The sequence below is a fragment of the Xiphophorus maculatus genome, chromosome 3 (genome assembly GCF_002775205.1).
Source record: "Xiphophorus maculatus strain JP 163 A chromosome 3, X_maculatus-5.0-male, whole genome shotgun sequence".
In the NCBI taxonomy this organism is placed as follows: Eukaryota; Metazoa; Chordata; class Actinopteri; order Cyprinodontiformes; family Poeciliidae; genus Xiphophorus; species Xiphophorus maculatus.
The window spans coordinates 11,702,015-11,726,804 of NC_036445.1; the positions used below are offsets into that span (position 1 = coordinate 11,702,015).

General features: G+C 39.4%; 1 protein-coding gene across 2 annotated transcripts in view; it reads left to right on the top strand.

Moving 5' to 3' along the window:
* Positions 1–342: 342 nt before the first annotated feature.
* otud7b (OTU deubiquitinase 7B) overlaps positions 343–24,790 on the top strand; it is a 32,827-nt gene continuing 8,379 nt past the window's right edge. For both annotated transcript variants that reach the window (XM_014469791.2, XM_023331601.1), the window contains exons 1-6: positions 343–518; positions 21,018–21,250; positions 22,249–22,419; positions 23,874–24,104; positions 24,186–24,287; positions 24,607–24,734. In XM_014469791.2, coding sequence (XP_014325277.1) covers positions 21,166–21,250; positions 22,249–22,419; positions 23,874–24,104; positions 24,186–24,287; positions 24,607–24,734 — 717 coding nt within the window. In that variant the 5' untranslated portion in view covers positions 343–518; positions 21,018–21,165. The remainder of the gene's footprint in view (positions 519–21,017; positions 21,251–22,248; positions 22,420–23,873; positions 24,105–24,185; positions 24,288–24,606; positions 24,735–24,790) is intronic.

Here is a 24,790-nt window from a genome sequence, read left to right on the forward strand (position 1 = left end):
GAAAAACAAATAGGTGCCCTATAAATATCGGCATCAGCTATGGAAAAAGACATCAGTCGACCTATGTGACGAAGCGTTTACATCATTCGGGATGATCTCATTCATTGCTTTTTGTCAACTGCACGCCGCCTATAGGGTACTGGGACAAACCCCTCTGGTCCCCTTCTCTTCCAGCAGCCTCTGTTCTCATTTGGTGTTTACTCTACTGGGGAAAATCACTCAGCTTCTGTGCGTGCTCATTGGTTAGCGTCTGCATCCATTAAAGCAGCAGGACGTCGTGATTGGCTCCTCCGCTCACGTGGGCGGGCCCAAACCGTTGCTTGACGTTGTTGTTGTAAGTGGTAGAGAATTACTTTGTCGGTGGTGGTCCGGTTCGGGGTCCTGTGCTCTGTGTAAGCCGTGAATATGCTTAAAAGTTAAAATTCAAATTTTTGAGGAATATATGTGATACTTACAAGCTGGGAGTTCCTGGAAAACTTAACGGGACGATGAGAAGTACATCTGCGTGGCCGCTGAAGGTAAGCAGTAAGAGGATACTCCAGCTAGCAGCGTTAGCTCGGGTTAGCTCTTGATTAGCGTGAAGTAGCGCCTTGCTAGCTAAATGTAACGGCTTGGGGGAAATAAAACACTCCCGTTCGTTGTGACTGGCATTCATGCTCATCTGTATACCAAGATATTTATGAATATTGCTTTGTGGTGGGTGAATGTAAAGTTCGGGGGTTGTATGTAAACGGAGCATCAGCTCCAAACGCGTTTATGTAAGCATGTGTATTGTTCGTAGATATTTCAAAGAGTAGTCATGGCTACAATAGCTGACTCACAGTTTAGATTTTGTAGCAAACTGCATCTGTTTGCAAATGTAAAGCTTTCTGGGTGTTATCTTTAAAGCATCAGCGATATAACCCCCTAATTTTTTGCGCCACACTTACTTTTATTTAATCCCTTAAAAATTAAGACATCATCATCTGTGTTGGTCAAAGCTGGCAGTCACGATCCAGAACATCAGACACCGGTGTGTGTTTAAGGTGCAGGCGTGATGTAACGCTTATTTAAAGCTGCAGCTTAGCGGGAAATTACCAGAAGTCAGTGTTTACACCTGCTCACGTGCGAGTCCGAACCTACAATTAGAACGAGCGGCTTCTGTAAAGTCAATAAAACTCGGATCGTTTTGGGTCAAAGCTGCGCTTTGCTGTTCACCTACTGGGTTGAAACCACGACTTGGTTTATTTGCAGTCATTTCCAGAACCTCCTCGATATGAGAGAGAGGATTGAGTTTCTCTTAGCGTTGAATTATTCACCTCTTGTAGTTGTGAAGGCCTTTGTTTTTGGCAGACGTTGGGTTGATGGTCAACAAAAGAAGTAGGACAGTGGTTTTTACTGGAGTTGGACTCCATTTGGCTCCAGGATCTGTAGGCTGTTTGCAAAAATGATAATCTGTCACATCCTACCATTTCTCCAATCTATTCACTGGATAATTGCAATGTTGGCAGCATTTTCAGATGAATGTACCTGACTCTGGAGAACTCCATGTCCAGGCTGTAGGGCACAGAGGAGGAAGACAGCCTCCTTAACGCCAAATAAAATTGACATGAATTCACAAATTCAAAACTCTGCATCATATTTTATTATTGATGTATACAGAATGAGTTTGTATCTTTAAAATACTTTAAGATAGTTTTCAGTAACCCTTTATGGGACTAGTAAGGGGGAATGTTGCATACCAAAAATAATTTAGCTTAAGAATTTTGGAATATCATCCTTCAATAACAGTTTCAGCATTAAAATTTAGAGACCCAACATTTTTCTCAGGCTAAAAAGTGTATACGGCATTTCTGTATTTGGATCAATTGGTTAATTTTCTCTGGTGATTAGAGAAAAATCAATTTTATTTATGTTATACATTAAAACTATAATCTTTGTTCTATAAACTACCAGTTTGTGCTTTGGTGCACTTTTTGAGTCTGAAAAACAAGGTTGGAGATTAGTACTTCATTTCATAAGTGGGGATAATCTTCATTATATGTTGGTTTCAAAACTACAGTCTCTTATCAAAGAACCTGCAGCACATTGATTCTCTTTAATGTGTCATAACCCTCAAGGAAAAAATCAGAACTGGCAGGTCAGCATTAAAAGAAAACTGGAAATTGCAGTTGGCCAATTTAAGTCTGATTGCTGCATCTCTAATATTTAGCTCTAAAAATGAAGTATCAGACTGCTAGGTGGAAGGATGACAGCTTAAAAGTTGATCCGTAACAGCAAGAATAGTCTGAACTGCTGGTTTAATGCTGCAAATTGTCTTGAAATGTCCTAAGAATAACTTTTGGAAGTTATCCAGAATGCATCCATGAGTTTAACTTGGAGGATTTTATTGAAGAAGTTCATCAATTGCAGGTTCCACCCTGAACAGCTGCAGGACAGGAGACGTTTCCACGCCTCCATGTAACATCCGGGTTCATCAGGAATATTCCCAGTGCTTAAGGAAATGTCATCCTAAAGCTTTCAGCAGCACAGGGAACACCTTGAGCAGGTATTCTTTGAAGGGTGTGGCATCCATTCCTTTCAGATGCCAAAATAAACAATAGTTTTTAAAAGGAATCAAATACACATGTTCAGAAATGAAGCAACAGTGATAAGAACAAAAAACAACAAACAACCTGCATGCATTGCCAAAGAACCAAACACAATACGGAAGCTAATTTGCTTATTGAGCTGTTGCAGTTGTATATTTTTATGAGTCATTTAAATTTGCAGATCCTGATGTAAATTTGTGCTTCTGTACAGAAATCTGCCCTATTATTCAAAATTACTGTGGTTTGCAGCCTGTAATAACCTGAGCTGAAAAATGCAAATAGAAAACATAAAATTAAACTTTTCTATCCATTTCTTTAACTCGTGTTATGCATTTTGCAGTAAACACCCTTAGCGGTTGTTGCTTTCTCTTGTGTTTGCACTTGTGCGTCCTCAGCTGCACACAGGGTATGAAAATTTAACATTCATTTCTCCCTGGCTTCCCCAAACAGCTGTTCGCTGCCTGTGTGTGTATGAGTGTTTCATGGATCCAGTGTCACTGACTGAGCCAGACCTATTTGGCCACACAGCTATTCCCTTAGGATCCTGAAAGTGTGGTCAGATTAATAAGTAAGTAGATAAGTGCTTCTTCAGGTTAGTGGGACGAATGCATCACATTTATGATGGGTTTACTCGACCTTCTGTAGTGATCCGCCTGCAACGGGCGACAGCTAACACTAGAAGCTGCTTCTTTACTGATTAGATAAATAAAATTATGTGTGATGCATCATAAATACAGGATTAGATGCAGTGTGTGTAAAACACCTTAAAGCTGCAGTATCTAACTAGCAATAAATTCATTAATCGCATGATGAATTAAAACAAGTTCAATACTTTTCATTTGCACAATTTATCGTTTTGTCTTTTCTCTCTACCAAAAACTAGATGACAAAAGTCTGCTTTGTTCTAACTAGCCTTTTTTTAAAGTACAGTTTAGTTTACCGAGACTTCACAATTAATCTTGTTTTTTCTGTTTTGTTTATTTATTTTGGATATTTCAAATGCCTTCCAGTTCCAGTGTTAAATGTTCATTAAAATTAAAAATTTATGGAACTTTGAGAGGATGTTCTTTCATTGTTATGCCATCAACATTATATTACTTGAAATGGTCTCAGAAGAACTACATGAGCTTGTTTGACAGCGCTAAGACCCTCCTCCTGGCTCTGATTGGTTGTTTGTTTGTAGATCTCCTGGGAGGAGATTTTTTTTTTCCATAGATTATATGTCTCATATTACACTGTCACAACATGGTGACAATTTAAAAAAATATGTAAAAAGCTATTTTTGTATAAAAGTTACATACTGCAGCTTTAAGTGTCAATGCAAGGAAACCAATAGATGGCTTGTGTGGGAACTTTGTGTCCAGACAGCCATTATTAAAGCATCCCAGGGCCCCGCCCTCCCCGCCATGCCTGGTCGCCTGCCAGTCTGTGACGCAGCATTTTGCTCCTTCTCCAGGCGGCTTGTCTCATGGCAGAGACACTCAGAACCGAGGCACCTGTCTGGATGACGCCGTCTGATTGACGTTCATACTGCTACACTTGTTGGCTTCCGCTAGCTCTCACCACTTGCCATTAAGCTGGAGTAATAATGTTAATAGGAAAAACAAAATAGAGGAGAGCGAACAGCCATAACTCAACTCAGCATGATTTTCCACCTGCATAACAGAAGCTGTGGTAATAAGAGCGTGCTGTATCAGTTACTCTCTGCAGTTCACCTTTTCTCTCTCTCCATGGACTACAGGATGAGGATTGGATATTGATTGAACTTGCTGCTGGGGGCGAGTGATTAAACAAGCTCCAGGTTGTGTTGCAGTTACATTTTTGTTGAATTCTGATGATAAGAGTTACACAGCTTCAGTCTGTTAGTTAGTGGAGACTTCAGCCTTTATCTCAGTGCATTTAAAACAGCAACTGAACCCTGGTTGCCTGGACTGGAAACAGGAGGACAGGTTTGTTGTCCCACGCTGATTAGGAGAAATATTTCCCATGTTTCTGTCTGAGGAGGGAGAGTTTTCCCCAACACTTGGGTTTCCTGTGAACTCATTCACGTCATGTTAAACTCTAAATCTTACTGCTTTCTGTAGAGCCGGGTGTACTTTGGAACTTCATTAAACGGTGGTGTGGTACCTCACATCTAAAAGGTCATCACGGCGTTTCTTAAGAGGCTTGCATGCTCATGAATGGGTTTCCCCTGATATTTCAGCTTCCTCTTCCAGTAAAAAACAAGCTTGGTATTTTAACTAGCAACTCCAAATTCCCCTCTGCTGTCTGGGTGTTTGTTTTGGCCCTGGAGTAAAATGGTGACTTGTCCTGGGGGTGCCCCATGATTTCTGGTATGGGCTTAAGTCCATGATGAATAGAATATTTTTTGTCTCTAATTTTAGTGACTTTTAGAATAAAATGATTTCAGATTGAGTGAGGCTTGGGTGAAGCACACAAAACAAATTTTGTTTTGTTTTTAATCAGTTTTTTCTGTTAAAATAGGATGCAGACTCAGACGTCTGCAATTTTTCAGCTAAAACAGAATCATAGGTGTGTCCAAAATCGTAATGTGTCAGCAACTGACACATTACGTCAGCTGCTGACGTAATGACGTCATTGGACACATAGATGTGTGTGTCCAATGACGTAACCTGCCTCCAGATTACGTCACAGCGATGCGACGACAGCTGTCCAAATCTTAAGGTTCCTCCAAATTTATCCTCCTTTCCCCAGATTTTAAAGACTCATGTTTCCTTTGTAGCCCTCTATATCCCAAGATGCATTGTTAGCTGAATGGGAGATTTTTGTTCTTGAAACGATGATGGATGAGGCAGGAGGGGAGTACCGCTTTAATTAAAAGTACACTAAAATCTGCTGGTGGAAAATGAAAAGCTTGAAACAGTTATGTTTTTTAGCTTTTTTCATTTCATGTTTTTGATGTATTTTTTGTAAAATTTAGTGAAATAAAAATAAAATAAGTGGAAAAAAAAAACCTCAGCAAGATTCAAGCTCTACTTTAGCAGTATCATGGTTCCTAGAGGTGCACCAATCGATCAATTTCCTTTTTTGGGGGAGATCTGCGATTGACCAATATATTACCTACGATAAGAAACTGATTTTTTCTACCTTTGCAAAGATCTGAAATTTTGTTGACCTTTCACGTTTTAGACTTCTGTTTTGTGCAGTTATTGTGTCATGGGTATTGTTCAGTGTTTAATAAAATAAGTTTGGAACATTGAGGATTTATTTTGACCTTATAACAGCTGACAGTGTCGGTTACAAAAAAGTCAACATCTGCCAAAATCAGAATTGGCAGATCAGACTTTTCAGAGATTTGTGAACAGCCAGAAAACTGCAACCGGTGCACCCTTAGACAGGAGACACAACCAGGTAAGGGTTTTAGTAAATCTGATGACTAGATGGTCGTCAAAGCCGCTTACTTCTGTTCTTCATGGTTGACGAAGGAATTTAAACCACACACGGACATGAAGATGGATTTTGTGGTTACCATAGCAGTGAAAAGACAAAGCAGGAAAAGTAAGGTGCAGATACTTTGTGCTCAAAATACATTTGAAGGCAGCAACTATTATGGCTGTACAATATATTCTGAATATAACCTCAATGCAATCAGTGACATTATTTATATCACACAGGGCTGTTTGGTGTGCAATAACTGTTGGCTAGCACATTCAAAGTGTTCATAAGCTTGTATTTTACATATTAATATAATATTAGACTCGGTCTAACTTTAACAGATTCTCACATTGAACACTAATGACTCCAAAATGTCAAGGTCAAGAGATGAAAGAATAAAATAGGCAGCCCTACTAACGGAGCTCTATGGAGGTCAGTTGGTGTTTAGTTGCATTTAAATGGGGGAAAATTCAATGTGGTCCTACATTCATCTCCTGATTGTGTAGACAGATGTGTTGTTTGGTCTGATAAGAATCTCATAAATTCTTGAAGAACAAGCACTTACCACTGATAAAATGATATTGAGTTAGATAAGAGAGCCTCTCCCATATGAAACATTTTTTGAACCCAGCCCAATACAGCTGATCTTTGTTCCACAGTTGCTTCAAAAGATAAAAACTAATCAGATCCGAAGCACGTATGGGAAGAGCCAGAATGCGTCGTTATGAGTTCAGTTTTGACTGAGTTACTTCAGCAGTTTCCGGTTCAGACTTGGAAACATGTCATCCTCAGCCGGGCCCTGTTAAAAGCAGGACAGCAGGAGTAATCCCACACATGGCCTAATGATCAGCCTGTTATCCCTAATGACGTCACTGAGAGCGTGACGTTGGGTTGGTCCTCAGCGTACATGGCCCGGCCGGCAACACATGGGGATTCACATGAGTTAGTTCTGCCTGCAGAGATGAGCGATTCAATCTGGAAGAATCCAGTCAGCTTCACAGAACAAGAGCAAATCTCTAAATATCTATTTCAGCTCATACAAGAGTCTCATATTTTATTATTAATGAAGTTTTGAAACCACATTATTCCACCATTAGTCAATTTGTGCTGCAGATGTGGAGAAATCCTACTTTATTGTTGAACAGCTTGTTTGTGTGTAATATAAAAAAGGCTCTATGCATTCTGATCTTTCTGCTCTGTTTGTTTATTTCAAACAAATCAATAAACAAAATAACAAAGCAAAAATACATGCATATATTTAAACAAGTACACAATAAAAAACATAAGAATCAGTTGCATTAGCTACCGTACTTATCCAAACAGGAGTGAAAAGAAGTCTGCACTTTAACTTCCCACACCTTTATGTTGCTCTTCAATATACCCTATTTATTTATTTATTGTATCAACATCTTGAGTAGAAGACAATTTTATATTGCGGTGGGTATTTATCATATCATTTATTGTGATGAATGTCCAAGAATCTAGCTTCATTGTTGTCACAATAAATTCCAATTAATGATGTTTGAAATCATCCTAATTTATTCATATTGTCTGGATTTTTAGTTTTAGTATTTTCTCTATAGTTTGCTCACTGAGAGTATCAATAGACACCAATACATTTTAAAATATAATAAAAACAGTTACTGGTGTCTTAAAGAAGTATATTACTTGCTAAGTTTTTTAAGAGCAATATTAAAACCTGGCGTATGTCGCTTTGGTTCAAAAATCCCATTAGTAATTAGTCATGGTTTAAAGTCATGAACATATTTGGTTATTTGATCGTGAATTTCCCATCTGTGTGCTGATAATTAGGTCAGCATTGTTCAGATGGATGCAGAGGCTCGTATTTCTTCCCTAAGCTGGAGACCGGTAGGACTGAATGAGGACTTCTCACTCTGTCTGCAGTGTATCTTGGCAGCTGTCCTGAACACCTACTCTTCATCATTTTATCCATCTTTCTTCATCGTTCGAGGCAGAACAGCATGGGGTTCTGCCTTTCCTTTCTGCTCCTTTTTTCTGTAGATCTTTAACATTCTCGTACTGTTATTGGATCTATGCCAGTTTGACTCCAGCTTTCTCCTACTAACTTCATTGGTAGCTATGCAAAGCTAAATTAATATAGGCAGCTGCACTGCTCCAAATTTTGTAGCCGATTTTTGATCGCCTGTTTTTTTTTTTAAACATGTAAAATATTTGTTCTAGCCGTTTTAAATGTCTATTTAAAGTGGACCAAACCGGGTTGATGTGAACGCACCCTTACAGAGACCAATTAATCTAACAGTTATGTTGTTGAACTGTGGAAAGAAGCTGTAGTACCTGGAGAAAACATGCAGGGAGAACATCTAAACTCCATAAAGAAAGACCTCTGGAAGGGTTTTGAACCTGTGACCTTCTTACTGTAAGGCAACACTGCTACCAACTGTGCCACAGTTTTTTTTCTATTTGACATTTTTTGCAACATAGACAAATAAAGGGACATTTTCCCAGACTTTAACCAGTTTAGGATGATGTTGGATACTTTCATGGTTATTATTCGGTTTTTGACTGAAACTGCACTCAGTGTGGTGTGGAATGTGGGAATGCCACTTGTGATTCTTTAAAGCCCTGTCCACAGGAGTCTGCTTCATGTGGCTGTTAATTAGCACTCTGTGAGCGGTGATTACTGGGCCGACCGGACTGCGGCGATGGGCCTCGGGCACATGTTTGGGAACCTCTGAGCGCACAAACAACAGCTAAACTCAAGAGAACCAAAACTATAACGAGGTTGCAGTGTTACGCCTTCTGGGGAACGTACTTACCATTTTTCTTATCAGTTCTTGAGTTTGTCTTGACTAAATTTATCAACACAATAAAGGAAGTGACACATTGTCAGGTGGTCCCTGTGAAAATAAAGGAACAAAAGCTTTTGGATGACATTCATCCGCTTGAAGATAAGAAAATATTTCTACGATTAAACCCAAAAAAAAAGCATGAGTATTAAAATGAAATAGTGCTGTAGTCACAGGATGAAGAGCTATGTCTGTTAGTCTCATTCAGAACAGGCTCTTTCTTCCTTTTAAAAGGGAGTTTGTTGTTTCCCGCTGTGGCATGCTGTGCAGCGCTTCAGGGAACAGAGGACTCGGATGTCTCTGCTGCATGCTCTGCTACATGACATCAGCTCTCAGGCACCGATAAACACTCATGCTCCGCAGCTACTGGCCGGTCCACCAGGCTGGATTTAGCACTTATTACTTTGCTCCAGTGAATATCAACAAAAGCACACACTAAGCTTAAGGAAACCAAGACAAAGTACTCGCATAACTTTAGGCACAGTTTGTGGGAAACGCAGAATTTTTATCAGATGACGAGAGGTCAGGTTCACCATAAGGAACCAGAAGCTAAACAACATGCAGGGAAAATGTTTATCTAATAACCTGTTAATGTAGCTGTGGTTATGTTTATGAACAAAATGTGATTTAACTGGCCAACGGATATGATTCATGCTCCATGAAATAATCTGGCCCTATTAACTCTGGGCATGAATATTGATGTTTGGACATGCAAAGAGAGAAAACTGGGCATGAGTTGGTTACCAGTATTAAAATAAACCACAGTCTTATACATTTATGGTTTCAAAACCTCTATAATTTTTCTATCTGACTAAATAAAAATACTTTTAATGATTGTCCAGAAAACACAGAGTGACCCTTCTTACTGCTCGACTGAATCCATTTTTTACATAAATACTTCCTAAAAATACCTCCGGTATTTATTGCTACCACCTTGTTAGACAGACTTCTGTTGTATACTTCAGTCTATAATGTTGGGTGTTTTAAATCCTCCATTTAATTTTGTTTACCATAACTGCCTCACAGAACAGAACATGAATCTAAGATATGAATGCATTCTTCAAGCTACAGAGGCGCTGCAGAATCTACAGGTCACCGCTTCAGGTTGTTTTGTTAGAATGAACTCTACCCAGTAATGTGAAGGGTTTCTTGGAAAAACACCGTGCGTGCACGTCTACATGCTCAAAATTTCACATGCATGAATTTCACCGGCCGCCTGGCTGGAGGAGGGCTAAACAAATGCCACCTTATCACGCAAGTTCCATAGGAAATGAATGGAGAGGGAGCGACGTTGCCTTCTGTGTCTTGAGCCCTTTACTTGACATCCCGCTACAGTCAGTGATCAAGTGGCGAGTAACAAAAATTTAGCTTTTTAAGCTCTTCAGAGAATAAGAATGCTTGTCATTTTTTCCCCTCCTCTTTTTTCTATTTTGGAGTGTGTTTAATAAGGAAAATATTGCAAATATTTCTAAAGTAGCACCATGAAATCCTAACCCAAAGTCACAAATGAGCTGCACTCGCTTCACACACCCCATCTTTTGTGTTTCATGGATTGGTAGATTATTTTGAAACAGGATAACAAGCAGATATAATAGCTTGCACCTCTTTAAAAAACAACCCGACACATACTACCAAGGTAAAATGATCTTCTTGAGTTATTCGTCTTACTCTGCCTTGTGCTGTCATGTGGAGGAGAAAGTGAATTCACACAGATCAGCTTTGATTGTTTCCGAGCCGTCAAGCAGGTTAGCGAGGCTGCAGGAGGGAAATTAGGCCGTGCAGACATTTCTTTGATGACTGAGCGGCTTTTGGACTCCACCAGCTCCAGTGGCATAACCTCAGAGTTGGGAGGCATGAATGTGGAATCTCTGACATCAAGTGTGTGTGCACAGCGGTGTTGTCTTTCACATTATGTACCGTCGCTGCCCCAGCTGGTGGTTTGGGCCCCCATCAGGGCAGAGAAGTGGCATTTCTGCTGATTTCATCCACCTTGTTTAAATTGTAGTCTCCTTCCTTCGGAACATGTGGGACGTTTGACACTTCTTGGAGTGCAGGCTCAGCGAAGCAGTGAGAAAACGGTTCAAGTCCTTATTTGGGAAGAAGATGGGCAGTTGTGACAACAGCTGGATCCAAATTCACTCAAGACACAAAGAAGCTTTTTTAAACTAATGCTATTAAAACAGTCCATTTGCGAGTCTAAATCGACGTCACTAATAGCTCTCTGGATGTTCTGTTTAACTGCATTTCACTGGGTTTTTATTGATTTCACTTCAGTGACCAGCTTGCTAGTGTACTTTCTTTTGTCCAGAGAAATGGTCACAGTCCAATTTACTGTATTGATTTCTTCTATGTAAGCAATTACAACAGGAAAGATTTGTTCCTTCCCCTTTTTATTTACTTAGTGCTTTGGGAAATTGCTACTCTTTGCCTTATTTTTAATTTTACATTTTTGTTTTTAAAAAGGAGCTACATCAATTCAGAGAGGTTTGTGTGTTTTAAAGTTCATAAGTTATCAACATTCCAGTTAGCCTTCCGATTGTGTTTCCAAGTAGATAAATTGTTTGAAAACTTTTCACTAAGAAATAAGAAAGCTTAGTCGCACTGTGTAAGACGGGAAGTATTTCCATAGATGCATCATGACGTGACTGGAAGTCTCTTTCATTGATCGGAAAACAAAAACAAATTAAATGTTGTCACAACTGAAATATCTTTGGTAACAGCCAGTATTGCAGCAAATCTGTTTTTAATATTTCAAACCCCAAATACACTTTAATATGCATTAATGAACAGTGGAAATCACCTTAGCACTACTGCAGTACCTGACATCTACTGTCTTCCTTGGGGGCCAATCATTACCAAGAACAATTAATGCCACTCCTGGATTGACTGCTTATAAAACACCAGCCAATAACGTGTATTGCGCCCAGGTATTTTATCTTTCTTTTGAATATTTTCTTTCAGATCAAGTTTATTTTGTCAAGGACGCCACAGTGAACAATGTTGCATGTTAAAAACAACATCGTTTGTATGAAGGTTTTCTAGCTACAGGCTAATTTACAAACGCAGTCCTTGGTTGGACTTTTTTTTTTTTTAAAGACAGCAACATTAAAACTAAAGATTCCCGTCACCCATTATTTTAGAAAGGCTCTAGGAAAAGATTGATAGACAAGATAGACAAGTTTCCCACAAATAACTTGGAAGAGAAATCTGCAAATGCTGTCCCTCAAATAGGCGGAGGAGCGTTTGATTCTGCTTCATGCAATGCATTAGAAGGTGATGTGCCTACATTATTCCAATGAAACGCTTACACGCCCTTCGAGATGAATCATCACACACAAGACGATGGGATTAGAAGATTTTTCCTGCTTTTTCTTCAGACTTTGCTTTTCTTCCTGTTTGGAATGAACAAAACTATATAACCTGTAAAAGAAACACTACTCAGTTCTGTGAGAAAAAGTATTTTAGTTTACTGACTGGGTTTGTTCTTGCTTCCTGCTTTCATCTCTCTGTTATGAAGGATTTTTTGGTTTTCCTTCTCAGTCAGCCAGCATTGATCCCTCTCCTTCCCAGCTCTTATGTAATGAGTCAGTGTAGGCTGACTGGGTTTGGTCACTTACCCAGATTTGAACACACTAGACAAAGTGACTGCTGACTATCAAACATCTCACCACACCTTTATTTATTTGTCTTCTCTTTCTTCCTCTGCTTTAGTTCACTCGTCTTTTTGAACTTTTTAAAAACACACTTCTATTTGTAGTTTTCATAGAAATAATGACTTGCTTGTTATTGGAGATATTTCAGCTTTTAGGCTCCTCTATGGCTCTGGTGCATAACATCATTTATCAGATTTGATTTGTTGGTAATATCCAGAATGCTATTTTGTTTCGTCAAGTTCTTTAGTTCCCAATAAATAAACTTAGAGCTGTTTAGCTTTTAATATTTGGTGGTAACGCTCTAAAACCTCCTCATGTATGTATTTCCAATAATTGTGAACTAGTGATGGCACCACATGTTTATTCATAATGGTGGCATGAAGTCAATAAAGTCTCAAATGTCATTTAACCCAAAATTGATGGAAAAAATTTGTAGTTCACTCAATTTTCTTAAACACTTTTTCTCTACCATAGTAAAACAGTCAACGGTTGATGTGTCTTAAGTGCAAAACCAATATTGGCCCAAACTTTAGTATTAGTTCATAGTTCACCTGGCTATCCCCTGCCTTCTCTTTTTCCAAACATTGTTGCACTCCAAAATACTTTCCCCAACAAACAGGCAAACTGAAGCAATCTTACTTGAATTTCTACTAAAGAAATGCAGATGGTGATATATTAAGTCAGATGGTTTATTGGTCTTACTGTAGTGCTCACTGCTTCATTCACAGGCTGACAGTTTTGGTTTCTATTTCCGGTCTCTGCACTGGAAACGGAGCAGTTGGGTCACCCTTAGCACTCCTGTTACAACTCCCACCAGTCACATTGCCTCTCCATGTTTTCTTCTGTCCTTAATCTCATTACTCATATGGTTTTGCAATTCAGAGAGGGCGTCTAGCATTAGCTGAGATCACAGGAAGGGTTTATGTGATTGAACTAAAATAGAACAGATACATTTATATGGTCATTTAACAAGGCCCATCCATTAAAGGCGAATGTTCCTCCTCATTTAGATATGTAGGTAGGTGGATGGATACTTCTGCTTCATTTGGTCTGACCACAAGATATGTGGAAGGAAAAATAGTTCGGGTCATTATGATGTGTGAATACTTCTCATTCCTTAATCGCAGCTCATTTTACTTCTCATTGTAAAAGAAAGCTTATGTTTCAGATGAATGAAACCCAGTTGGACCAAACGATAAGGGGGAGAACCTTGTTCCAGTACATGACTGTTTTTGTGTGACAGAAATGTACAGCATTGACGTGTAGCTGAGTTTTAAAGCTATGTGGAAGAGCAGGTTCTATGAACATATGACCTCACTGGTAATAAAACCCTGACATGTGACACACAAGATTCAGCATGTTGCTCCATCCCCTAATTATTGTCCAGGAGTTTAATCCAGATGCATAATCTCACTTTTTTTGTCAAAAGAAAAATTAATATTGTATATTTGAGTTGCTTATATGCTGTATAGTTTTCTCTTATGGTGGTGCTGTGCAGCTAGACAATCTTTACTTTGGTCCCATAAATCAGTTAGACCCAGTTTGTTGACAGAACCACCATTTTTAAGAAAAATATTGATTTATAGTAGTTGTGTTTGTAAGTGACCCACTTAATGAATGATTAGAGAAGAGTTGGTGGAAAACAACCTTGTGTATACGGCTGACTTGAGGCCCAGTTTTACAGCGGTATTGTTCCTTGTTTTTGTTTATTTTACGGGTTGCCTATTTATTTACATGAAATTTTAGGGTTATTTTCTTTTTTCCATATTCAGTATGTGATGAAACTATTACTTCAGTCACTGCAGAAAAACAGGCAGTCGTCTATCCAACACTGGCCGGTTTCCAACAGACAGGAGGAAGGCACGGCTCAGTTTATGGTCGGGTGACTGTAATTTATGTTGTTTGTGTTGTGAAGTGTGGAAAAGAAGTGAAAGGCAGTCACCTGTTAGCCTCACACGATTCTAAGGTACGCACATGTTTTTGTAAGGCAGCTTGACAAACTTCAAGACAAATGGTGTGGAAACTTTTAAGTGTTGATTGGCTTTCTTGGTCATATGAAGGCGCTGCAACATCTTAGAGCTAATTGTTTTGGAAGTAATAATTGCTTCAGGATTTGTCACAAATTAGACTTAATCCAGGTGTAAACCTACCATTCAAAGGTCAGATGTTGATTATGATTAATTTAGGTAAATTTGGTTTTAGGTATAATTCCAACTGGTCAACAGATGGGAACACTCATAACAAACTTTAGGTTTTCATGTACAGTGGACACCTGGTATTCACGGGGGTTAGGAACCAAATTTTTGAGATCCCCTCAAATTCTTATAACTGCCCATTTTAATTGTTCATAAACCAAATATACCTTAATATGCACTGATACAGCTGAAACAGTGTTAGCACTATTGCAGAAGCCAATATATACAGCCCCCAGCCCCTTTGAGAACTTTGTTCAAGTTACTTATTGGACCAATACCAATATGCTAAAAAGGATTTTACATCTGCTGCAAATGTGCCAATATGCTGTTTTTCCATTATATTTAAGATATTTTTTTATTAAAAAAGATATAAAAAGATAGCAAAGATATAAACTTTCTGCAAATAAATCAGTCGTTTTTCACACAAAAATCTGCCAATGTGAATTGGTGGGGGTCTAATGTAATGAAGAATATTAATCTCTAACTCCAAGTCATTACTATAAGAGATCTAATGTAGATGAAATTAAGAACTAATACTACTTTAAATAACTAAAATCTTTAAGTTTTTTTTTTCTTCATTTATTATTTTTTCTGGAAATCATATCAGACAAGAACTTAGTCTTCTGAGAAAACTTATTAAATAACACAAACTAACAAAACTGATGCAAACATTTATTATTATGTCTACATTGCATATAACTAATAAATATTAAATAAACAATGCAAAGCCTGAAAGCTTTAATGGTGCAGTGATAGTTGGAAGCAGTGGGAGGTTTGGTGCAATGATTTCAATAAACATAAAGCAAATCGAACTCAAACTTTAAAACCAAGATAACCCAGAAGCTACATATCGGTTTCTCAAAATCAAAACACACCTTGTTTAAAAATAATCTTTGAATGCCAGAACTTTTGTATTTCCTTTTCTTCATCTTTCTTCTCTCTTTCTGTTGAATGTTGGAGCAATCTAAACCATATTTTTCATTTGAAGCATGGCAACACAATCTTGCATGCTCACCAGTGAATTGACCCTCCCATCTCACCAACGGCTGAAGCGGTGGAACGGTGACCTCCCCGTCTCCCTCTGAGATCCAGCCGGTTCTCCCGAGCCCTCAGCTCAGCACCCACGTGTTTTCAGCAGCTCCTCTTATGTAAGCTCTCCTGCCAGACAAAAGCTCAGCCATCGCAGATACAAATCACTGACTGGCCCTTGCTGGCAGCAGAGCTCTTAATGTTAGCCAGTAATCCCACTTACTGATGTTTCTGCTTAGAATGTGTTTTTACTGGCTGTAATTTTGAATTATACACGTTTATGTGTTCTCACGCCATTGCCTTTAAATGGTCTTGACCATACCGTTATTATTGGCTTCAGGTTTAGCTTGCCAGACGTCCACTGAGATATAAAAGCAGATTGTTTGACCAAAGCTGCTTTTTGTTTTTAAAGACAAAACTCACAACCACAAATGTGCAACTTGCTCCTGATTTTTGCACTTAGATATTAATTCCCAATTCCCATCTGAAATCCCTCCATGGATTCATTCATGTTTGCCAACACTTCAGTCTGGAAAAGTATGGCAGGAAACCATATACCCCTCTACCCAGGAACAGCTTCTCAAGGGGTAATAAAAGGCTTTCTACATGGTCTGGAGTCCATTTCTGCATTGGGAACCTCAAGAACAAGGTTCCCAATGCCAAAACGTGTTCCAGTCGGGTCCGTGAAATTTCTGGTTCTTGGAAATGAACCATGCCATCACTCTGTATGCTGATGAAGTCAAAGACAAAGCATGGTTTCAAACCTGAGTAGACTAGGTTTGATTAGGGACCAAAATTGCAAGACGTTACATTTTTAGCTGGTGTAGTTATCTTTCATACTGCTCCGTGTCAAACGACCCAAACCCTTGGAGCAACCTGTTTACCCCCTTCCCCATGGTGGTGCAGCACCAGGAACCACTAAAGGAAACAACATGAGAACCTCTGAAGAAGACACTGAGCACAATTTGCTTCTTCTTGAAATGTAAACAAAAATGGAGTGGTGTCAGATTTTAGCTGTAGGAGGATTTCTCTTTTGTCTTTGGCAAATTACTCTTCAACAATGGGCTCAGCTTGATCCAGTTCTCCTGCTAGATGTGTCTTTGTTTTGGTAGTATTTACCCAGAATGCCTTGCGTTGTAATCCCCATCCTGCTTTTGGAGCAGTCTTGAGTCTGCTTGGTGTTCACATATGCATTTGATCTGGTTTGCCTTTACTAGGCAAACCAGAGTTGGCTTTCTTTGGTCCATATCAGTTTGATTTCACCTTCACACCTCTCCAAACGAACTGGACTTTCTAGGCAATGTTCTTAAAGGGGACTAAACAGGACTGGTGTGAAAAGCACCTAAAGAAACGATAAGCATTGTGGCAAACGGGGGCCTTTGAGACCTTGGAGGCACACATGACATCTACCATCTTGCTACTATGCTCTTCTTCCACTAAAACAGAAGAAGAGCGGGTTTATGTTGGGTATTTTGATTTCCTATTAAAGGTTTGTCTAAGCTTCAAAATTCACTCACATTATCAGACTAGTAAAGAACAAGTGATTTATGCTTAGAGAATATAACCCCACAAGTCAGCTGGGACACAATGTGCAATTTATACCGGCCTTTTCATTTGAAGATAAGCAGTTAAGTGTGTCTGAATCTGGGACAAATGACATTACATCAGCTGCTCACAGCAAGAGTTACAGACTAACTTCAGTACGTTCTGTCTGTAGTGTTTTGCCTTCATCACTCTAACATATTTCACTCCTGTCCCTCACTGCCCTACACTATCTGTTGGAGGTTTTATTATTAATCTATAATAGTGGCGTTTATCCTAGTGATGAAAGTGTGATGGAGTTGCTGAAAGTTTGTTTTGAAGCTGTAGTCTTGTTTAGTGGACTACTTTTGTTGCGAAGTCTTAGGCTAACTTTACATTGTTTCAATCAAGAGAAACAAAAAATGGTCAGTGTAGAATGGACTAGAGATTTGGTTCAGTGTTTTATTATTACTAAAGGATAAGTATAGATGGATGAATAGATTGACAATATTCTAATTAAAAGCACACTTGAAAATTAGGGATACACTTATGTAATATTTTGGTTATTAATATTGGCCCAGTTTTACTTATCCAACCAATGCCGCCATGTTAAATGAGGACAAACATGTTCTGATGCTATTGCTGATACTGATATATTGTGCATCCCTGTTGAAAATTGTTGTTGTTTACAAAATTATACATTAGACAGTGCAGACATTTGTGAATAAAAAAAAAAGTTTAAATCACTTTTGCATAGCCTGATATTTAGATTTTGTGTGTACCAGATGTACTTGAATGCACCATAAAAGAGCATCTTCTTTAAATCCACTCTGCTCAGACAGTACCGGCGTGTTTTTACAAATCATATTCTGTGCATCATTTAGGACTTGTAAAATCCTGTCAATAGTTGGATTTGGACTTTAGTTAATATTTTTTCAGAACCAGGGGTGTTTATGTTTAGTTTGGTTTTTCAGGTGAGTCATTTAGTAAAGAGCAGAATGAGCCATCTGCCCTATTGCTATTGAAAAATGCATACCCTGAGAAATTTTTCTTTCAGTTCACTAATATTTCTACACTGCAGCTGCATGATGAACCTTAATGTTTCCAAATGATTTAATAATAACTGGGAGTCTTGTCTGTTTCGGACATCGTGTTCAGGTATAAAACAACACTGTAGTTGTTCAGTACATGTGTGTACCAAACCATCTGGACTCTAGGCATTTTATTTATTTTATTTCATTTTTTTTGTCCTTTACACTGTATTTATTATTATTTAAAATTAAAATACAAATGGAATGATTAATATCGTGGCTCTCATATCAGTGCAGATTTTTGATCCATATTCATTTTAAAGCATCTTCCCTCACACGATAGATCTTGTGAAAAGTAAACAAATACTTATATGTATAGTATTGATGTCTGTTTGCTTTAATATGAAATGTATGTTTTTCATTTCCATGTCATTTGCAGCTAAAACACCTCATGCCCCAAAGATAAAGACCAAGCACATGAATGCACGGTACACATAGTTGCATAATATCAGAGATACCCCACTGCAGATATTTTTATTAAATTCCAACTTCGTAAGAGGAACATGGTTAACCTTTGGCATAGTTTGCTGTACACCTGCCACCTCCTCTGGTCCCCCGAGTTTTGTAAGCAGTGTCCTTGATGGTAATTAAACAGAGTTATCTCTTTTTGTGTGGCAGTGAATAAGATCAAAGTTTGTTTCCTCACACCAAAGTGAGTTTAATCAGATAACATCAAAGTGCTCCACAGACTGTGGGAATGCCAGGGCACAGTGGCTGACGTTTTGCAGGGAATGCAGCAGAAATCCAGTTCTGGCTCAGAAAGCCTCCGCCTGCGTGGCTTTTGATAAAGATAAAGAAACTGAGGGAGGCAAGAAGGATGGTGGGGAAGAGTAAACTGGTGAGTCATCAGACACAGTGGAAAAGAGTTCACTGAGTCACGGCTGAGCCAGGAGCACTGGGAGGTGGATGAGCTGTGGAACAGAGGGGAAGAGATGACTAGATGGGGTCAGGATCGGACCCAGCAGCGTCTGAACCGGTCATCGGGAATGATGATGACTTAGGCTGTGAATCCTGGAAAGTTTATCATGCGCTTGTTGCTTAAAAATGATTGTACATGGATGTAACATGAGGTAAAACCCATTAGTTATGTGTATTTAAGATCTGATATAAAGTGCAACTTTGAGCCATCTGGGATGGGTGCTAGGCCTGTCTCTGCGTACAGAGTATTATTTCAGCCCCGACTGAACATCCGTTGATTCAGGGCTGCCTTCTGACTCATCCCTTCTGTCCGGCTGCTGCATCGATTGCCCTCTACATCCCTCGTGTCAACAGACCATTGATGCTGACTCTCTTATTCTTTTGGTCTTGATAATGTCTCTACATTGATTTCAGTGGCCGACTGATGCAACCCCACAGTTCCTTTGAAGCCGCCGATGAAACTTAAGGAGTGGAGCTATGTGATTGATTTCAAAGCATCGACAGGCATAATTATTCTTCATGTATTTGATATTATACGCATAATTTAGCTGTAGTGAGATGAAAATATCTCATATAGCCAGCAGAAAATTTACATATGACATTAACTGAGATACAAATGTGTCTTTGTGATGACTTTAGATATGATTTATGAGGTTGTATAGGCCTTTTAAAGTTTTTGTGTTTAATCAGCATGCATTATTATTGTTCATAAAATGTCATGTCTAGAGGAGAACCAATCAGTCTCCAACTTTTTATTGAGTAGAATATCACAAAAGAGAGGGAAAAATGTGCTGTGGGTTCTTAGTTAGAAGTATTAGTTTTTGAATCCAACAGAAAATGAATGAATTACAAGAGTATCCCCATCAGAGCAGAACAAGCAGAAATCTGCTGATACTGATCCGTTTGGTGGGTCTAAATGGTTTCTATTGACACACACTGTTCAAGTAGGCTGGCATTGAGAACACAGGGGGGTAATTAACAGGTATGAGGGCTTTAAAGATGTATAGAGCAGGTGCATATGGCTTATGTAAATAAAAAGGAGCAACATATCAAAACATAAAATACCACAACAGACATGTATACTGCCAGATTGTTTTTGCTCTTTTCGTTTTCTTATTGAAATTTGTCTATTGCTAATATAGTGGACCCGAGTATTCGCAAGAGTCGAGGGCCCACAAATTGCTAAAATGTTTAAAAAGTTTTACCTGCCAATTTTTAAAATACATTGAATTTCAGGTTTTTGTGGAATTTTAACCTCTGCTCTCCCAAAGTTCATCAACTGAACTTTCACAACTGTAACAGGCCCATGTTTAGTGCAGGCAATCTCATGTAGGATTTGTACATTTTGCATCAACTCAACGTCGGCAAGTTGTGTAACAAACAAGGCAAGACACGGAGCAAAACATCATTTTGAGAAAACATTTTTATTTAATTTGGTGTTTTGCTTTCTTTGCAGCATGTAAAGAGAGGAGCATAATACATTCTGGTTCTGTCTGACTGTTTGAAATGCCAATATGAATCAGGAACATCGGGTTATGCATAAAGGACAGTGTGACGAAGCAGTCTGCTTGTTCAGAATTTACAGGCCCTGTTTTCTGGATTTAGTATTTGAGAGTTGACTGACTGAAGGCATTTATATTATTGCCTCGTCTCTGGATAATGTTTTGGCTACAGGGCGTTAAAGCCGTGACATTTAAAAGGAGCTTGGACGAAGCACGTACTGTAAGATATCTGTGATCTCTTAACAAGAAGCTGTAATGTAATTGTTTACTATCTGATAACATCTCTGTTTAACCTTTTCCATTTTTTTTCTCAGGTGTGGCCAGTAGAGTAGCTCACCAGAGGACGGCTCCACCTCCTCGCTGGTTGTCCCGTCTCGGAGAGCAGAGTCCGTGTTTTTTCTTTTTTTTTTTTGTATTTTTAATGTTTGGAAGCAACCACTCAACTTGTGAATTCATGATCACATGACCGTGGACATGGACGCAGTCCTGTCCGACTTTGTCCGTTCTACTGGAGCTGAACCCGGATTGGCCAGAGATCTTCTAGAAGGTGAGACCTGTCCCTTAAAAGCCTCAGCACTTTATTTTAAAAAATCTGTTTTTTTACATATTTATTAAAACTGTCACCATGTCACGACAGTATGCTGTCAAACAGATACTGTGAAAAAAATTTAACTTTTCCACCACCTCCCAGTGGTACCATTACTAAAAATGCAACGCTCCCAGTCACAATCTATCAGAGCCAGGAGGAGGGTCTTAGCGCTGTCAATCAACTCCCTGTACGTCGCTCAATGTGTTAATGATGGAAGAACAACTTACTGTTACAGAAAAACTATTTATCTGCCGTCATCAATGGCTATGCTAACTAACATCAACCAGCTGTAGCTTAGCAAAGAGCAATCAGGAGGTGAACATGAGATTGATTGACAACACTAAGTCCCTCCTCCTGGCTCTGATTGGTTGTTTCTGACTGAGTGGTGTATTTCTGCAGTTAGTACTGGAGTTATCATTCTTGTACCGTCAAAACATAATCATTGAGAAAAAGCTGATTTTTTTATTTTTTTTACATATTTAAGACCTAAAATATGTGAGACTGCGATTCTCTTTCTTTGTTTTTCCACCCACCCGACCTGCAACTGAACAAAGGTCACGTGGGTTCATGGAGACGCAGAGCTTCATCACTGGAGATATCTAGTTTCAGTTGCTGTTTGTGTTTTATTATTATTATTAGCTACCAAACACTGAGAGAAGTAAGGTATGGCTAAAGTGAAAAAGATTTCTGTTGCCTAGCAGCAGTGCAAGCTGCCAGCAGATATATGCTCTGAAAATGTAATGCAGCTGCAGCAGCAAACGCTGGTATTCACCCGAGTGATGGAATGCGCCTTTGCATGAGATAAGACGGCCCATGCTGCAGTGACTGGTGGTAAATATTTAAACTCATTAACGACGCGTCATTTGCTCGCCTTGTAAAACAGATCCAGGTTGTCGAGTCCCGTCGTCCGGTTGAGTCACATGAATGTTTTCTCCCCTCTGCCTCCGTCTGGATAGGTAAGAACTGGGACTTCACGGCGGCGCTCAGTGATTTCGAGCAGCTGCGACAGGTCCACGCTGGCAACCTGACGTACTCGTTCCCAGAAGACCGGATCTATCAGCCACCCGAGAAGGAGATGGCCCGGGTGGGGCGTCCTGTTCTCCACCGGCAAGACGAGGTGGTGCAAGGTGAGGCGCAACGATTTGCAAATATTTGTTTATTTTTCATTAGAGTTCAAAGTCTATTTATGTGGTCGTTTGGTTGTGATTAGACTTGGAAGCCATTTTGAAACATGTAAAATATTTAGGTTTTTTGTACTGCTTGTCAAAGGTTGTAAGGTGTGTTTATTGACTTATCTAAAGTTCAACAGCTTTCTTTACTTTGCTGGCTACACATCACCCTCACAACAACAACACAAAGGAGTTTCAACACAGTGGAGTTTAGATTTATGTCCAGGCCGGGTCGGACCAAAACTATTCGTTTGATGGTCGGATCAGTCTCTGGTTTTTCTGGCACATTTATTCAGCCAATGATACATATACAGAGAAAGCCAAACGAGAATTCTTGGTATAAAGGTGTGTGTTAACACTTTATTTGACGGGGTGTTCATAAGGCTGACATCACACTGTCATAAACATGACGTAACATCACGAACAAGAAAGAGTCTTTATGAATGGCTATGACTGTTGTCATTAAGTGTCATTCGGTAGGTAATGACACTTTGAGTGTAAAGCACTTTGAGCTGCCCTGTTGCTGAAATGTGCTGTACAAATAAACATGACTTGTGAAGAAAGAAAGTAAAAAGGCAGAAGTTCATTAGACTGTAACAAGCGCCCCGCCCTGCTCCGCTCCTATCAATCACACATCTGAGATGATCTTCACCTGACCAACAACAAGTGACAAAATGGAGTTAAATAAAAGATAGAAATGGAAACAGTTACGCTACTTACTCAAATTATAACCTAAAAATTATGTATTATTAAAATATTATGTCAGGTTTACTTTGGCCTCAGGCCTATAATTGAGGTAAATTAGTTGGTTTGGAACGAGTTCAGACACGATGTCGACTGGTTGAGGTTGGGTTGAAACTACAATACAGTGTAAAACAATCAAAGTTAAAAACAGGGAAGTATTGCAGATTCATTAAAATAAAATATCATGAAAAAGTTCATTTATTTTAATAATTAAGTCAAAAGCAAAAATTATGTTGCATACTTGAATTACACACAAATTTATGCACCCCTGCCAACATATTTCTAGTAATTTTGATGATTATGTTTAACAGTTTATAACAGAAGTAATGAGAATTTTTTTTTTTTTTTAAAGCATCCATTTCTAGTTTTCACAGTCTGGTCCGATGGTAGATGGCAGGACTGGGTGTTACGTTTGGTATCCAACCAAAGTCTGTTTGAACTATCTCTGTTACTTATCTACCCAACTTTTTCCTTCCACTAAACTTTCTATTTTTCAATATTTATTAGAAAACCTGAATGATATAACCCCCACAAAGTTTTTAACCTTTCCATCTTTTAATAAACTGCATTATTAAAAATAATACAGTAAACTGCATACCTAATTGTAAAACAGTACAACAGTTTCTAGGTTTACTTCCCATCGTTTCCTCTCTGCCGTTGCATTTCAGCGGCGTCAGAGAAGCGTCTGTCGAGGGGCATTTCTCACGCCAGTTCCACCATCGTTTCACTGGCCCGCTCTCACGTCTCCAGCACTGGCGGCAGCAGCAGCGAGCCGCTCCTCGACACGCCGCTCTGCACTTTCCAACTACCGGACCTCACTGTGTACAGGGACGACTTCCGCAGCTTCATCGAGAGGGACCTGATCGAGCAGTCCATGATGGTGGCCTTGGAGAACGCCGGTCAGGCTTTCACTCATGTGTCTCATAAAGGTGCACGCTGTCTTAAACACAGGGGTTAAAGTCAAAGTTTTCTGCCTGCAGGACGACTGAACTGGTGGACAAAAGTGGTCCCAAACTGTCAGAATCTGTTGCCGCTAGCGACAAGTGGAGACGGAAACTGCCTGTTGCATGCCGCCTCGCTCGGTGAGTCTCAGACCTTCCAATATTGTTCAGGTTCACTCTCCATTAGCATTCAACAGGAGAGCTTTGCTGTTGATTGAGGAACTAATTGCAGTGTTGCTGAGCGCATCCACCTCCCCTTTGTGGCCCTCTTAGGAATGCCTGTTCAGAGAAATTAATAAGGCCACAGCTGATGTGGACACATCAATTTAGACCTTGTTCTGTTCACTAGCTTAACGTCTCATCAGAAAAACATAAATGTAGGCCTGCATTTGTAGAAATTCTGGTTCTCTTATGTTTTATGTAGGAGAGAGAAACAAAATGTTGTGCGTTTCTGATTCAGGAATGTGGGGCTTCCATGATCGTGACCTGATGTTGCGGAAGTCTCTGTATGCGCTGATGGATCATGGCCTGGAGAGAGAAGCTCTGAAGCGCAGGTGGAGGTGGCAGCAGACCCAGCAGAACAAAGAGGTGCGTTACCCTGACTGCCCGTCGCTCGGAGACACATCAGCTATTGTCTGGCTAAA